Source organism: Rosa rugosa, chromosome 1 (genome assembly GCF_958449725.1).
Source record: "Rosa rugosa chromosome 1, drRosRugo1.1, whole genome shotgun sequence".
Classification (NCBI taxonomy): Eukaryota; Viridiplantae; Streptophyta; class Magnoliopsida; order Rosales; family Rosaceae; genus Rosa; species Rosa rugosa.
This window is the reverse complement of record NC_084820.1, coordinates 32,974,561-32,991,884: the sequence shown is the minus strand read 5'-3', so window position 1 is coordinate 32,991,884 and position 17,324 is coordinate 32,974,561. Positions and strand designations below refer to the sequence as shown.

The following is a 17,324-nucleotide window of genomic DNA, read 5'->3' as shown; positions in this document are numbered from 1 at the left end:
AATCGCGAAAAAATTTGCTGAATCATGAAAAGCATGAATCGAAAATCTATCATGCATTGATCTGAAAACCAAAGCGTCAATCTCACAGCGAGATTAAGGAATAATCGAGTGGATGAGCACGGTGATGAGGTCGTAAATCTCGACCAGAAAGAGAAGGAACTTGAAGCGGGATGCGTCGCCTGAGCCGAGCCTCGGCGCCATTGTCACCGATTTCGAGCAAATAACTCCGGAAAACTGAAACCCTAACCTAGACTCCTCCTCCGTCGCTGCCGCTATGTCGTAAACTCCTAGTCTGATCAAACCCCAACGAATTCAGAAACGGCGACTCAGATCGCCACGATTGCAATCGCACTATCAAATTGAGAGAGAGAGAGAGAGAGAGAGATATTAGTAAGGGTCGAGAGAAGGGTTCAAACGTGCTAGGATAACGAGAGGGAGAGAGAGCTACCGGTGGGATCTTTAGTAATTACGTTTAATTTTAGTGGCAAGTTGTTAAGAGGTGACCTTAATTATCATGGAGTAATTTGTGTTACCTGAATTATCATAAGACACTTCAAAATGACCTCTTTTATCAATTTCCCTTTAATTAATTCTTGAATAACTCCAACTTCCAAATATCATTAAAAATAGCTCAGGTGTTTGAAAAATCCTTCGAAAATTCCTACGAATTCCTAACTAGCTCTACTTTAATCCTACCAGCTCGAAAGACAAATTTTGAAAAACCAAAACTTTAAAAAAAAATTGAAATCTAAAAGACTTTAAAATAAGAAAAATTCCAAGGAAAAGTAGCTCAAAATTATTGTTCCTATTTAAAATACAAAACCGAAATTCTGAGATCTCACCGACAACCAGAGGAACAAGGAGCAATCCCGTTCCTATTAACACAACCTTTAGGCAACGAAGAAACTTTCCACCGTCGTCATCATCTATAAAGTGGACAGAGAGATCAGAAAATCCATCCTTTTAGCCCAAAATTGTTAGAACGTCGCAAAGAAACCCTAGCATTGCTCTCCACCTCTCAAGATTTTTTTTTTTTGTTCCTCTGCACTTGATGGCTCACAGTTGTTAACATTCAAATATTTTGATATGGATTAAAATAGACGAACATTGAAATTGAAAGAGAAATTAAAAAAAAAAAAAAAAGTAAATCAGATTATGATTTTGTTAGGAAATTTTAATATATTTTAGTTTTTTAGAGATATAAATTAAATGAGAGATTATCTTTAAAAAAAATTATTTTTTAATTGGGTATGTCATAAAAGGGTATTTCCAAAAAAAAAAAAAAAGAGTTAAAGAAGTAAATCTAATATTGAAATTAAAAAGTAAGGTGTAATAAACAAGTAGGGTGAACAAAAAAAATGATAGGATGGCAAAGCCGCATCTCTTTTTTTAAATGCTGGGTATTACGATATTTGTTGGGTTCAAATAGTTGTATCTTTAATACATGATTAAAAACTGTTTTGTCCCTGAACTTTTAATGAAAAAACACTTCAGTCTCTGTCCTTCTAATTTCACATGTTGAATCCTTGTACTCTCAATTTTGGACCAATAGATCTATTAGAGCAAATGCACCCATGAACCAAGGGCAATTGCTGATTTGCCAACTAAATTGGTACTGCCAATCCACTATTCATCTAAAATCGACAGTTGCCTTTGGTTTACACAATGCACCAATAGAAGGCAATTTGCCTGCCAATCCAATATTAATTAATCAATTTATTTATTTATGAACGAAATTAAGCTTACAATTTGATTTTATTAGTTATTTTTAAATGATAACAATGGTACACTAATTAATACATCCATTTAATAATGACAAAATATTTATGATAATTTGAATGGTAAATAAGTAACAATATTTAATTGGCATAAATAAATATTTTATTGTTGAAACATTGATCAGTTCGAATGTTTGTCTCAATGGTTTGAAGGCTTTATTCTCTACATGTCTCATGGGTAGAGGGTTTGACTCTCTCAAGCAATTTTTTTTCGAAATTAAAGCCAATTTTTGGACAATGGACCCACTATTTCACTTTGGGCCTTACCAATTGCCCGACCTAGAGAGTGACCGAGAATTGGTCTCCCAATTTCCTGATTGCGTGGGCCCCATCAATTGGTCGACTAATTCTGGACCGGTGCATCTATTAATCTAGACTTTGTGAGTAATTGGTCACCCAATTACCCTTCCGGTGCATCTGCTCTTATGTTACTCTCCATCCAAAAGCTCTGTTAAGTCGCTGACGTGGCAATCCTTCCGCGTCAAAATGTCTATTGTACCCTCATTTTTTTTTCCTGTCTTATCTCTTCTTCTTCTAGCTCTCACCTCCTCAATCTTCCTCACTTCCTCTTCCGACAAACTCCTCTCCGCCACCCTCAGACCAAATTCCCTCCAATCCCCCAAAGTCCCAAACTCCTAGCACAAACAACAATTGGATTAAACTATGGAGTCAGAGCTCCTCCGCAAAGGACGACGGTCCGCTCCTCAAACCCGATCCGGCACCCTCCGTCTCCGTCTCAGTTTTTGAATTGATTATAATCAGTTCGCATAGAAATCAAAGCTGGAGTTAATTCATGTCAAGTGTCAGTAGCTTGGTTGAATTTTGAATCATGAAAAATATTGGGTTTTCTTATTAAGATGAATTGGTTCAGGTCATTATTGGATTATGTCATGAGATTTCAAGCTTATTCAAGTCATTATTGGGTTATGTCATGAGATTTCAAGCTTAACTTGAATAAGTACTCATCTTGTTTAACATGATGGTGGATACATACTCATCTGCTTGTATGATGGTTCATGTTGGCGTAAGTCATGGCATAACATTAGGGATGTAATATATATTGTAATTATATTGTAGTTAGTACTTACCTATTCTATGTGTGGTTGAGAATGACTTATTGTATTCCTGTAATCCTCTTTATATATCTCCACTGTGAGATGAATAAAATATCAGAAAATTCATTCTCTCAACCTTGTTTTATGTGACTTGGTATCAGAGCAAAGATCCGAAAAGGACTTTGTCTCTTTGTTCTTTCTTTAATTTTCTCTTAATTAGAGGAAAATAGTTTTAGAACCCCATTGGTTAGGGTGTTATCGACGTCAGCCTTCATCTTTTCCAGATCGGCTTCGTCATCTGTCATCTCTCCAAGCGGCGCCATCCTTCATCTGCCCCAGATCAGATTCGACGCCTTTTTCAGAATTAGTTCGTATGTCATCAGTTCATTGATTACCAGACCAGCGTTATCGTCCCTTGATCACCAGACTGGCATCGTCCCTCCATTGATCACCCAGACTGGCGTCGCCACTCCCTTGATCACCCAGACAGGAGTCGGCTTCCTCTGTTTAGACCGAAGTCGTCCCCCTCAGTTGCCATCAACCCGTGCAACAGGTCAATCTGTGCAACAAGTCAACCCATGCAACAGGTTCCCAAAAAAAAAAAATATCTGCACGTTCTGTTATTGTTATTTTTGGAATCTTCTGTCCTTTTATTCCGCTGCACATTCTGTGATTGTGTGATTTTGCTAATGTATTGTTGCGATGGGTGGAGATGAAAGTGAAGGTCAGGGTTCTAAGATCAATGAGGTCCAAAAGATTGAGGTTTTTGTCTGAAGTTCAGACGGTGGTTCTTTTGGGGGTCCAAAACTCAATAGTACCAATTTTCGAACGTGGAAGAAGATTATGTCTGTCCATCTTCGTGGCATACACAAGATGGGGCATGTGACTAGAACAACCAAAACTCCTAGTGAGGAAGATGAGATGATGGATCTGTGATGGCTATCTTATTCAAAGCCATGGTTGAAGATGTGCTACAGTTGGTGGAAAAATGTGAGTCTGCTGAAGCAAATGGAAGACATTAGGGGATCTATATACCAATGAGTCTGATTTTATACAGGTTCATGAATTGATGTGCAAAGCTGCTAGTATGCAACAGAATGCGCAACCAGTAGCTGTGTATTTAACCAAGCTGAAGAATGTATGGGCTGAAATTGATCAGAAGCGTTCTTGCAAGATTAAGAATCAGGAAGATCTTGTGTGGTACCAGAAGGAAAAGGAGCTTGAAGAGGTTCATGTATTCTTGAGAGGGCTTGATGAGAAGCATAGAAATGCCAAGGGAGAATTGCTCAGAATGAGAGACTTTCCTAGTCTAAACACAGCTTTCACATACATCCGCAAGGATGAGTCTCAGCAGAAAAGTGTCAAACATGCACAGGTTGAAGTGTCTAGCCTAGCTATTCAGGCCAAGTCACCGGCACCTTTCCTTCAGCAGCAGAGTTCAGTCCCACTTCATCAGCAAGGTTACCCTCCAGGTGTCACCAACCACCCTTGTCCTCAATGCTCTTATTGCAACAACCTTGGACATGTTCGAGAGACTTGTTGGAAACTGAATGGGTACCCTAAAAAGAAAGGTTATCATCCTAAGGCGAAGGCAGCTTCGGTTCAGTTGGTCCAAGAACCAGACTTCTATGGCGTGGCTGGACAGGATCATCATACGGCAGGTGAAGATACTCCTACAGCCTCTATAGTCGGTCGTGGTAAGATTGTTATGACTTTAAAGGTTTCTAACTTTGTTGGTTTTGATACATGGATTATTGATTCTGGTGCCTCTGATCATATGACTTATGATCAATCGTATTTTACTGAATTGTCTTCCCCACCAATGTCCTATGTCACCAATGCCAATAGTGAGGCTTTTCCTGTGTTAGGGTCAAGGTCAGTTCGTATTACTCCCACCTTAGAACTTCATAATGTGATATATGTACCTAACTTGTTTCATCACTTGATATCTGTTTCAAAGTTGAATACTAAGTCTAAATCCTCCGTAACCTTTTATCCTATGTATGTGATTTTTCAAGATCTTCTCACCAGGGAGGTCATTGGTCGGGGGTATCTGAGGGGCAGGTTGTTCCATCTGGATCAGACATAGGCAGGGGAGAAACCAAGAGCACAGTCCCGCGCCGCTTTGACTCTGAATTCTGATAAGCTAAGTGAAATTTGGTTGTGGCATCCATCTTTTAGTTTTATGAGAAAAACCATGCCTACTCTGTTTATTGGTGTGAATGAGTCTATTTTACATTGTGAAACATGTGTTTTGGCTAAGAGTCATCGTGCTACTTATTCTCCTAGTCTTTCTAATAAAAGTGTTATTCCTTTTGAGTTGATTCATTCTGATGTTTGGGGACCTTCTAGAGAGCCCACGGTATTGGGTACGAGGTATTTTGTGTTGTTTATTGATGATTGTATAAGATTGTCATGGGTTGCTCTTCTTAAGACCAAAGATGAAGTCTTTCCCGCATTTCAAATTTTCCGTACTCTTGTTCAAATACAATACCATAGCACCATTAAAGTTCTTCGTTCTGACAATGGGGGAGAATATGTTGATCATGTTTTCCAAGAATTTTTTAAAACCCATAGGATTGTTCACCAAACTACATGTCCACAAACACCAGAACAAAATGGAGTGTCTGAAAGGAAAAACTGTCATTTACTTGATATGGCTCATGCCCTTCTCTTTAGTGTTCATATGCCTAAGTATCTTTGGGGCGATGCTGTACACGCTTCCTCCCATCTTATCAATCGTCTTCCATCTAGTGTTCTTCAGGGAAAAATTCCATTTGAGGTTCTTGCATCTCATGTCTTCTTACCTTCATTTCATAATCTTCCAACTCGTGTCTTTGGTTATGTTGCTTTTGTCCATGTTCCTAAAAATCAGAGGTCGAAGTTGGATGCCCAGGCACTTAAGTGTGTGTTTGTTGGCTGCGAAGGTTATCAGAAAGGGTACAAGTGCTATCATCCACCTACCACAAAGTACTATGTCACTATGGATGTTACTTTCTTTGAGGACATGAGCTATTTTTCCTCTTCCGATACAACTCTTCAGGGGGAGAATTCATATTTTGAAGAACTGTATCATGGAGAGGGAGAGGAATAAAAAGGAGGGGAAGAAGTCACGCAGGCAGAAGGTATTTTGACGGATCCGGTTGAGACCATCAACTCGTCACCTCCAGACGCAGAAGCTCCAGTTATCCAGGCACCAGTTTCAATCACTGAAAGTAAAACTAAAGACACAACTGCCCCTCCTGCCATCGCTCCTACCCCAGACCTACAGCTTCCTGGTACTGAATATCACCCATCTGAGGTATGTCCACCCACTGATACTAGTAGTAGTGAGTCTAATGTTGAGCAATATGTGTTACCAAACAGGGCTACTCGAGGTCAATCAGCAAAAAGATATAAACCTACTCTTACTACCAAATCAAAATATCCAGTAGCCAATTATATGTCCACTAGGAGGTTGTCTAAGTCATATGAATCATTTGTGGATCAAATATCTGTTGTATCAGTACCTAACAAAGTGCAGGATGCGTTGGGAGATCCAAAGTGGAGGAAGGCAATGGAGGAAGAGATGGAGGCATTACAAAAGAACAATACTTGGCAACTTATATCTCCACCACAAGGCAAGAAGGCTGTAGGTTGTCGTTGGGTGTTTACCGTGAAGCATAATGCAGATGGATCAGTGAATCGGTACAAAGCACGCCTTGTAGCAAAAGGGTTTACTCAGACATATGGTATAGACTACGATGAAACTTTTGCTCATGTTGCCAAGATGAATACTATTCTGGTTCTGCTCTCGTTTGCTGCTAGTTTAAACTGGCCACTCCGACAATTTGATGTCAAGAATCCGTTTCTTCATGGAGAGTTAGCCGAAGAGGTGTACATGAGCCTTCCACCTGGGTATTTAGTTGCTTCCCCTGGTGATTTTGTATGCACACTGAGAAAATCTCTGTATGGTCTCAAACAGTCACCTCGTGCTTGGTTTGGAAGATTTCACAATTCATGCGAAAGGTTGGTTACAGACAGAGCAACTCAGACCATACCTTGTTCCTCAAGCATCAATAAGGGAAGGTAACCGCTCTAATTATTTATGTGGATGATATGATAATCACTAGCAATGATACTGTTAAGATGGATAGACTGCAGAGACAGCTAGCCTCTGAGTTTGAGATGAAGGACTTGGGTGAACTTAAGTACTTCCTAGGAATTGAGGTAACCAGGGGGAGAGAAGGGATCTACCTGTGCCAAAGGACGTACGTTCTTGACTTACTGACAGAGACAGGTTTGTTGGATTGCAGACCTATGATACTCCTATTGAGCAGAAACATTGTTTAGCTGAGTATCCAAATCAGGTACCTACTGATCGAGCTCGCTATCAGAGGTTGGTTGGGCGCTTGATTTATTTGGCTCATACTAGACCAGATGTTGCATATGTGGTAAGTGTGGTGAGTCAGTTCATGCATAACCTGAGTGAGAGTCACATGGATGCTGTTATGCGAATTTTGAAGTACTTGAAGTCAGCTCTAGGAAGGGGAGTGCTGTTTTCTAAACACAACAACATTCTCTAGGTTTGTGGCTTCACAGATGCAGATTGGGCTGGAAATATTACAAATAGGAGGTCGACATCAGGTTACTTTACCTTCGTGGGAGGTGATTTGGTTACATGGAAGAGTAAGAAACAGAAAGTTGTGGCACGATCTAGTGCTAAGGCCGAGTATAGAGGTATGGCTCATTGAGTGTGTGAATTGCTGTGGCTAAGAAATCTATTACGTGACCTGGGTTTCAAACTCAAAAGTACTATGCAGTTGTATTGCGACAACAAGGCAGCTATTGATATATCACAGAATCTAGTACAGCATGATCGTACTAAGCTTGTGGAGGTTGATCGTCACTTTATAAAGGAGAAGCTAGATGCCAAAATTATTAGCTTTCCTTTTGTTCCTACTGAAGAGTAACCTACAGATATACTTACCAAAGGAGTTTCCAGGAAGGCGTTTTATGACTCACTAAGTAAGTTTGGCATGGTTGATGTGTATGCGCCAACTTGAGGGGGAGTGTTGGCGTGAGTCATGGCATAACATTAGGGATGTAATATATTATAATTATATCGTAGTTAGTACTTACCTATTCTATGTGTGGTTGAGAATAGTGACGTAAGTCAATTGTATTCCTATAATCTTCTTTATATACCTCCACTGTGAGATAAATAAAATATCATAAAATTCATTCTCTCAACCTTATTTTATTTGACTCATGTCACCAGATTTATCATCGATGGTGGATTAATGGCCTCCATTGTTATCATCAGCTCAACGCAGAGGAGAGAGAAAATGGATATGTATTCTCTCTCCTCGATTAATGGCCTCCATTGCTGCTTCTTCTGCACTTGGCCGAGAGCACAACGTCAACCAAAAGAATCTGAAAACCAAGATGGGGAGCACAACAATTTTTGGGTACCCATTTGCTTTTGGATGGACAGTACGGAATGGACCTATTGGTCCAAAATTGAGAATACAAAAATTACACATATAAAATTAGAAGGGCATGACTGAAGTGTTTTTTAAATTAAAATTCAGAGACTAAATAATATTTAATTCGTTAATAGACACAATTCTATCTTGACCGCCTTACGGTCCAAATTGCATATGCACAAGGCCCACGGCCGGTGAAGGATACTCGGAGGGTCTTTAGAAGTTTCAACGTCCATCTCTGCTAAACAAATGTCTTGATAAATTAATTGAAGGTATAGTACAAGAAATACAACCCATATTCCGTGAACCTAATTGTTTTACTGTTGGGCAGGGGGTCGATGAAGATTGAAACAGAGCTGCTTAAACTCTTCCACCTCATCCGCATACACAAAACGAAGATAGACCATGTCCGGCGTCCAGCAGTTCAGACCAGATAAAACTATGAGGACAGACTCATCATTTAGCTGATGTAGAAACCAGCGTCGTGGTATGTAGGAGAGCCAGAAAAATTCACGATGCACAGTACAACAGCGCTTTAGGAACTCAAATTCTTCATTGCTCATTTGATACCGATGGAGAGAGGACAAACCATTCTTCTCAGTTTTCAATGATATAATAAAGGGGTACAAAACACTTTCCTGCAAATAATTTCTGCTAATACGATATGATACAAAGAGAGCTAATCCTATCCAATTTGTGTCACTCAAAGGTGGTGGTAACTGGAATTGCCAGCCACAGCTGGCATCCCAGGGGTCCTCAATGCGGTGCCCGAACCACTCCGGAATTTCATTAGACGGGGGGATTGCATTATATATTAAATCCGGTTCAAAGACCTACATACAAAATAAAAATAGAATGCATATTTATGTAACTATGACAGTGTTAAATAGATGTAATAGATTCGATAAGAAAAAACATATGTGTGTGTGTGTGTGTGTGTAATAAGGAGGCAGAGAGAGGAAGATAGACCTTGATATGACCTTCAAGCATCGGAAGTTCATGTCTTATCCATGGTTGAATATTTTGATCATCTGCTTCTACTAGTTGACGGATGAAAGACAGATTATCAAAGAAAGATGTCCAGCACTCGGTTATTGTGTTCTCAAACTCCCCCTCTTCTTGCCTGTACAAGAGACGTATACCACTCTTCTCTACTGTCAAGCCTCTGCAACTAACATAAATTCTGGCCTCTACATCACTAATCACACTGAACTCCGTTAGCAAAATACGGGGAATGTAGGTTAGCCAAATGAATCTACCAAGATGCAGCGACTTGAGTTTCTCTTCATTGATGCAACACATAGGGATATGATTCAAGCAATAGTTGTCCTTGGCTCTCAAGTGACAGAGAAGTTTGACCGGGGAGGTAGTTGGACGCTGGTCATGAACTTCAAACGCAACACATATAGCAAGTCCTTTCCAGTTCTCATCCTCGTGCAATCTTGGAGGTAGTTTGATTCCCACCCTAGACCTAGAAGACATCTGATATGACATCTCATGTTTGAACCACACTGGAATTTCCTTGTCAGAGAAACAAATAATATTGTATGGGGAGAAAGGATCAAAATTCTTGAAAGCTGAAATTGCGTGTCCACAAAGACTGAGAGTAGCCACCTTGGACTGTCGAAGCAACAACTTCAGGCATCTCTTCCACCGTGGTAAACTATATCTTCCCTGAAGTTGAGTCTCAGCCATTATATGTACATGATGACGAGCCAACACCAACGATTTATCTTCTTCGGCAACGTTTTCATGGTTTCTATCCCTGTTTTCCAAAAGGCTTTTCGAGTGGAGTAATGTTACTGATCTGGAGTGGACCAATTGGGTAAGGTCAGACTCCCCAAAACCTTGCTGTTGCTGGAGATAGCATCTATGATTTCGCAGCCGCCCAATTGAAGAAGAAGGAGCTTGTTCTGGTAGTACAAGTGCAGTACTTCTGCAAAAGATTTATAAGAGTTTTACTTGGAGAATTAATTGATGCATTAGCAAATAAAACTTTTCTCTGCAGCAAATTAGGAATTAGTTCAACCTTCTAAACCAGGAACAGCAATTGATGGGCATTTCTGCTTCCTCTGCATTGCGTCGATCAACAGGTTGGGCCTGGGAACATAGTTGAGTGAGGACATGTTGCCCCAAAGTGCTGGCAGCAGCAGTTAATGAATGGGTCAAGTCTTCCAAATCATGCTCAAATGCTAAACGGCTTCCACACACTTGGACCTCCATTTCTGCATTAATGGTTCTGAACAATGCGCTGATACCCTGACATTGATTCAACTGTTGTTGAAAATGAACACGTGGTACATGTAATACAACAAGTTGATCTGAGGTCCCAACACAACTCTTTATCTTGAGGGATCCGTGCATTACCATACTTCCATGATCATGAGAGCATAAATCAACATAAAAGAAAAAACTACTATTGCCAGATGTCGAAGTAGATGTACACCGAGAAAATTGAACATATAGTTCTAATCCCACCCATCTCTGATCATCAAGTAAGTTTTTAGTGATGTAACACAATGTTACATCCCCTGCATGGTGATGGAAGAACCAAGGCAGGGTTGAAATTACTGAAGCAGGAAAGCAAAAGTGGAAACTCTTCTGACGTCCCTTGCTTCCCTGTTAAAGCAAAAAAATAGTCACGTTATTTGGTGAACTGAATTAGTGACCCTAGTAGAGGTACAGACTTATGTGGGGGAGAGGGAGAGAGAGAGAGAGAGAGAGAGAGAGAGAGAGAGAGACCTCATAGAGTATCGACAGCTCTCCTCTGAGTTTGATCTTAGAGTTAACTTTGCTGCAGCTATCTTCATTGAAAGTTGAATTAGTAGATCCCTGTTCTATCAGGGCACCAGTTGTTTCCTCATCTAATATGTCCTCGCAATGTCGATCAAAATTGGAATCAAGATGACTCTGAGTTGAATTAGTAGTCTGAGTTGCTATACTTTTAACAAACTCTGCAGCATATTCCTCTGATATTAGATGTATCCCACAACCTCTAACTTTTAAATTTGGTCTCTTTGTTGAAACTGAAGCTCGAAGTCGTGAACTTGGTTTATCGAACAACCCACTAAATTGCCCACCACGTGGTTCATAGCAACTAAGACCATATGACCCAGTCCTGAAGTCTATGAAGTTTTGAAAAACTAGGGAAGTATCATGCCCAACATCGGTGTGAAAATCACAGACTGTCTCCTCCGATTCCCAGCTCTTGTTGAAAATGTCTTGCTCAAGGATATCAAAAACAACAAAAAGAGCAAGTCCCATCCACGTACTGTTACCATCAGAGAGTGGGATTGTCACGGAAGGGCCATTTCTCCAACGACTCCACGAATTTGGAATTCCGGCACTCAGTCCTGTACTCCACGAATGTGGAAAGCGAATTTCAAATGGTTTTTTGCCATAAACTCGGTCCTGTAACAAAAGAAAAGAAAAAATTTAAGTAACTTATCTGTATGAGAGAGAGAGAGAGAGAGAGAGAGAGAGAGAGAGAGAGAGAGAGAGAGACCTCAATGTATATAGGAAAGAGTAGTTCAATACGGTCTTTGGGAACTGGAACTGGGAGGTGATTTGGCTGACCATCATCCTGGTCAGATTGTCTGCAATTTATGAAACAGAACCCCTTTCCAGATGCCCATATTGTCAAAGTATCTGCGTTATTCTTCAACATAGCACATTCTTGTGCATGGACATGTTTTAGATTGAAGGGAAGATTATTCGGCAAGGACTGTAGCTTACTACATCTAAACAAGCGTAGTTCTGTCAGCTCAGAAAGATGAGAGATGCTCTCATCAGGTATACTCATGAAGCTGTTTTCACTCAAATCTAAGACCTGCAAAGAGGATAAGTGACCGATTTCATTTGGTATATTGTCAAAATTGTTCTCACTCAAATTCAATAGCTTCAAAGAGGATAAGCGACCAATTCCACTAGGTATGATCGAAAGATTGTTTTCACTCAAATCCAAAATCTGCAGAGCAGATAAGCTGTAGAGGCTATCAAGGACTTCTTCTGCTAGACTACACCTCCGTAGATTTAATGATGTCAAAGAGCTTAAATCCGAGAACCATTTAGGCAATTGCAAACCTTTGCATCCACAGAATGATAACACTTTAAGTTTCTTCAAGAGTAAAATGGACTGGGGTAATCCTGTTATAGCAGTTTCAGAGGCATCAAGCTCCTCCAAATGTTCCATGTATGCCAGGCTCGGTGGCAATTTGAATATAGTTGAGCACCGTGATAGATTGAGAGATTTTAGACTGAATAGGATTGGAACAGTCAAAAGGTTCCTGCAGCCTGACAGATTTATCAAAATTGGGCCTTTCAAATGCATCATCGGAATTCGCAGATGCCTTAACGCCGTCCCATCTAAATGCAGTTGTGACAAATTGTTCATTTCTCCCTTAATGTTTGGAAACTCTTTCAGCTTTGAACATCCCGAAAGAACAAACATGTTTAGAGACTTCAAGCTGATAGAACTGGGAAGGCTCTCTAGATTTACACATCCTTTCAAATTCAGAAACACCAAATGTTGGAGACACCCAATGGTTGGGTGAACCTCTGATAATTTTTCACAACCTTCAAGGTTCAATTTCTTAAGATTTGGAACCCCATTCAAGTCAGGGATCTTCTTCAAGTGTTGGCAGTTGGAAAGATCGAGTTCTTCCAGATTTCCCAAACGAAACTGCATGTGCGTATAAAAGAGAGTAATTAGATAAATACCTGAAAGAAAAGCACTGTTGAACTTGATGACAATATGATTCAAGAAAAGCATATATATACAGCTATACTTAGAGTAAAAGATTTTTCTTTTTAACATCGGTGCGATTGAGAGAGAGAATGGAACCTTATAGAGTTCGGGAAAGATTTCATCCTCCTCTGGTTTTCGACAGTTTATGATACTCAAACCCTTTTGAGGCGGATATCTCCTCCAACTAGATGAAGAACTTGTCAGCATAGGACAACCACGTACATTTAAATTTCTTAGACTTGACGGAAGATCTTTTGGTAACGTCCATAGTTTGCTACACTTAAACAGAGAAATTTCTGTAAGCTCAGAAAGCTGAGAGATGCTTTCAGGTATGGTGAAAAAGTTGTTCTCACTTAAATCCAGACTCTGCAGTGAGAATAAATCACCAATGTCATTGGGGATTGCTCCTTCTGCGAGATTACATCCACCTAGGTTTAGTGTTGTCAAAGATCTTAAACCTGAGAACTTGCTTGGCAACTCTAAGCCTGTGGATCTAGCACAGCCATGGAAACACAATAATTTAAGATTCTTGAGGAGAAAAATGGAATCGGGCACTTTTCTTATAGCAATATTACACGCATCAAGCTCCTCCAAGTGTTCCAAGCAGCCTATGTTATCCGGCAGTCTGTCCATACGTGAGCATAGTGACAGATAGAGAAATTTCAGTGATGTCAAACTACTAGAAAGGATGCTTGGAAGACTGAGAAGGTTCCTGCACCCACTTAGATTAAGTAAAATGAGGCCTTCCAAATGCTGGATTGATACAGGCAGCTCCCGTATAGCCGTGCCATCTAAATAAAGTTCTGATAAAGTATCCATGTTCCCCACAATCTCTGGAAAGTGTCTGAGTTTTGAACATCCCGAAAGAATAAAAGTTCGAAGAGATCTCAACCTGATGGATTGAGGAAGGTTCTCTAGACTTTCACAACCTTTCAAGTTCAATAAAACCAAATGTTGGAGATCCCCAATAGTAGGGTGAACCTCCAATAACTCTATACAACCTTTAAGGATCAATTTCTCAAGCTTTGGGATCTTACTGAAGTCCAGGGTCTTGGTTAAATACTTGCAGTCAGAAAGATCCATGAGTATAAGCATTTTCAGAGAAAGCTGTTATGAAATAAGAAAAGAAAAATGAGAGCAATTAGAAAACATTTAACTAAGCAAACTAGGATAACCGAACTTCATGACAAATCCCATGCAAGAAAAATACCGTTTCATTCCATAGTTGTTCAATGCGGCTGTTAGGCATCTTTAATTCAACCAACTTGTCCGATTTAAAACTAGATGGCAGAGATACTAGAGGGCATTCGTGCCATTCCAAAAGTCGTAAATTCTTAGAGACATATCTGAAGTGCACATCCAGAAAATTTACATTACAAATCTTCAGCAATCGTAGGTTGCCCATAGTTAAGAACGGGTCATCTTCCAATGGCATTTCTTCTTTTTCAGGCAAGCTTAAGAATAAGCCTTCAACAGTAGTTGTCCCCTATACAAAACACTTCCATGTAAGATTCAATTATAATTGAAAGATACATTTAAGATTTATCCTATAATAATTGATAGCACATGCTTAAGAACAGTACATAATGTATGTTATATACTAGTCCTGTTCCCCTGGTCAGCTGCTGACCAGGGATTATTTGGTCACTTACCGTCCGATTGAAATCGGACGGTTGACAGATCTCACCCCAGTTCTCATCACTTATCTGTCAATCGTCCGATTGTAAGTGACCAAATAATCCCTGGTCAGCAGCTGACCAGGGGAACGGGTACCTGTTACATACATAAGTGTACACACACCACACACACAGATATTATGTGCATGGGTGCGTGTAAATAGCTAGCTCTTACCGTATTGTCCATGAGCACGCTACGAGCATCCTCAAAACGCCATGACCCTCTGCCTTCGTACTTGTGTACATTGTCATTGAGCCACAACCTGCTACGTTGACCTGGAAAAGAAGATTCTCCACGAACAATATGCCAACCCAAGCACCGTAGTAAATCATGCATCCACAGTTTATTTCTTTCAATTTTAATCAGAGACTTGTCAATGAGGTTGCTTATACCTATTCTGGAAGAAAAGCCACAACCTTTCAATATATTCTTTACACGGACATGATCCTCGCCATTGAAGAAACATGCAATGTCCAAAAATATTTTCCTATCTGTATCCTGTAATCCATCGAAGCTTATTTGAAGCACACTGAAAATGTCTTTATCTTGATCATCGTCTAGTCTATGCAATATCTCTGACCATTCATCTACCTTTAGTCTAGACAAGTATGACCCTAGAACTTCATGAGCTAAAGGAAGGCCACTAGCATATTGCAGAAAACTCTTGGACAACGCTACAAACTCTTCTGGGGGATTGTCTTTCTTGAAGGCTTTCTGACATAACAGCTGAAAAGCTTCCTCATCTCTCAGTTTTTCAACCTCATATATTTTATTTTCTTGTACATTAAAGTTTCTCAATGGGCTCCTATCTCTAGTTGTTATAATCAGTCGACTCCCTCCACCCCAAATATTCTCTCCAAGCGGGCCTCCAGGTGCTAGACATTCTATTTGTTTGAATTCATCAACATCATCCAGAACAATAAGCACCTTTTTCTTATACAGTGCCTTCTTCAATAACTTGATCCCTTTTTCACTGGTGTCGATATTTATATTGCCATCCCCCAAAAAGGATTCACAGAGATGTCGATGCAACTCAACTTCAGATTGCAATCTAACTTGGGAAACGAAGCCGCTAGGATGAAATTGGTTACAGATCTTTTTGAATACTTCCTTAGCAAGAGTACTTGTCTTACCAATTCCCCCCATCCCCCAAATCCCTACGGTAAGAACATCATTTGACTCTAGATCCAAGCGAGACTCTATTTCTATTATACGGGCATCCATTCCGATTAACTCTCTTTCAGGAACGGATAACATTTTGTTCAGTACATTTAGAATCTGATTAACTACTTCTTGAATAACTTCTGATTCTCTCCTGCATATATAACGATGACAAAACAAAGAGAAGACGGATCTTTTAACCATAACGTAGAAAAGTTCACATTTATATCCCTCAAATATATTAACAGAATCCAACTCAATCAAATAATTCTGGTCAAATCTAAAACAACAGAAGATTTAATAAAGAAAAACTGACAACTGAAGAAACTATCTCACAACCGAAAAACATTCCCACTAATTTTTATTTTTTTCACATAAGATTCCACTCATGCTAGTATAGAAATGATAAAGAAAAGCAACTGAGACCAAAAGCAGTACTAGAGAATGTGACACCGGCATAACCAAAAGGTACAAATTGACAATAAGAAATCATTCCAGCCAAAATGAACGTACTTTCTAATCTCTACCTCAAAACCGAAAGTAAAATCGACATCTTCATTGTTTCAACATATATTGATGATTAGTGCTTATTAGAAATAGTCAGAGTTTGACCATCAAGTTAAAGTAAGAGATGATGAAAAAATATAGTGAATATAAAAAATTTCTTCGAATTGAACAACTAAATAGAATTACCTATCCTCTGTCACATGCCATCCGGAGAGACCAGCTATATCCTCTAAAGCTTTCCTCCACTTGTCCACCTTTCTCATATTGTCCTTGAAATGTATCTCATGCTTAGCAAAAGCCTTGCCATAGTTTCCAGTTTGCTTCCTTATCTCAGATGGTTCTACATGATAAAAAACCGGAAGAACTTGTAGTCCCCTCAGTTTCTTGCATTCAAGAATATGCGCAAGTTCATCCAGACACCAAGTTGAAGTAGCATAGTTGGTTGAAAGAACGGTAACTGCAAACTTGGACTCTTCTATTGCTTTCAGAAGTTCTGGTGAAATGGATTTCCCCCTCTGAAGCTTTTCGGTATCTCGAAATGTGTCGATTCCTCTCTGGTTCATAGCATAGTGTAAATGGTCTGTAAAACTATTGCGGGTGTCCTCGCCCCTAAAACTGAGGAAGACATCATGTTCCCAGTTAGAGGGTGAACTAGATGATGACGAAGTAACTGTTTGGGTTTTGGAAGAAGATGACGAAGGCACATCCATATCAAGTTAGACGATGAAGACACTAGTTTGGGTCTTGTCTTGGTGGAAGTGGCTGCTGGAACTTTTTCAAGTTCCGCTTTACGGGTTGAAGGAGATTGATGAAGGTGGTATTGGTGGAAATCGCTGGCAACGTAGCAGAAGGAAGGAGGAGGTGCTAGACTAAGATGAGGAACAAGAACAAAAGGAAGACGAATAAAGAGGCATTTATCAGAAAAAAAAAA

The 17,324-nt window shown here is 39.8% G+C and overlaps 2 protein-coding genes across 2 annotated transcripts; one reads left to right on the top strand and one right to left on the bottom strand.

Moving 5' to 3' along the window:
* Window positions 1-6,961: 6,961 nt before the first annotated feature.
* LOC133726424 (secreted RxLR effector protein 161-like) lies at window positions 6,962-7,566 on the top strand. The gene is made up of 2 exons (XM_062153969.1): window positions 6,962-7,112; window positions 7,415-7,566. Exons 1-2 carry the CDS (start codon window positions 6,962-6,964, stop codon window positions 7,564-7,566), a joined length of 303 nt encoding a protein of 100 aa, XP_062009953.1.
* Window positions 7,567-8,460: 894 nt separating this feature from the next.
* Window positions 8,461-17,324, bottom strand: LOC133724702 (uncharacterized). Its single transcript, XM_062151518.1, has 9 exons — window positions 16,580-17,324; window positions 14,900-16,040; window positions 14,259-14,534; window positions 13,145-14,155; window positions 11,807-12,982; window positions 11,044-11,712; window positions 10,331-10,920; window positions 9,271-10,237; window positions 8,461-9,134 (listed from the first exon to the last, which is right to left on the bottom strand). Exons 1-9 carry the CDS (start codon window positions 17,101-17,103, stop codon window positions 8,619-8,621), a joined length of 6,870 nt encoding a protein of 2,289 aa, XP_062007502.1. The 5' UTR covers window positions 17,104-17,324; the 3' UTR covers window positions 8,461-8,618.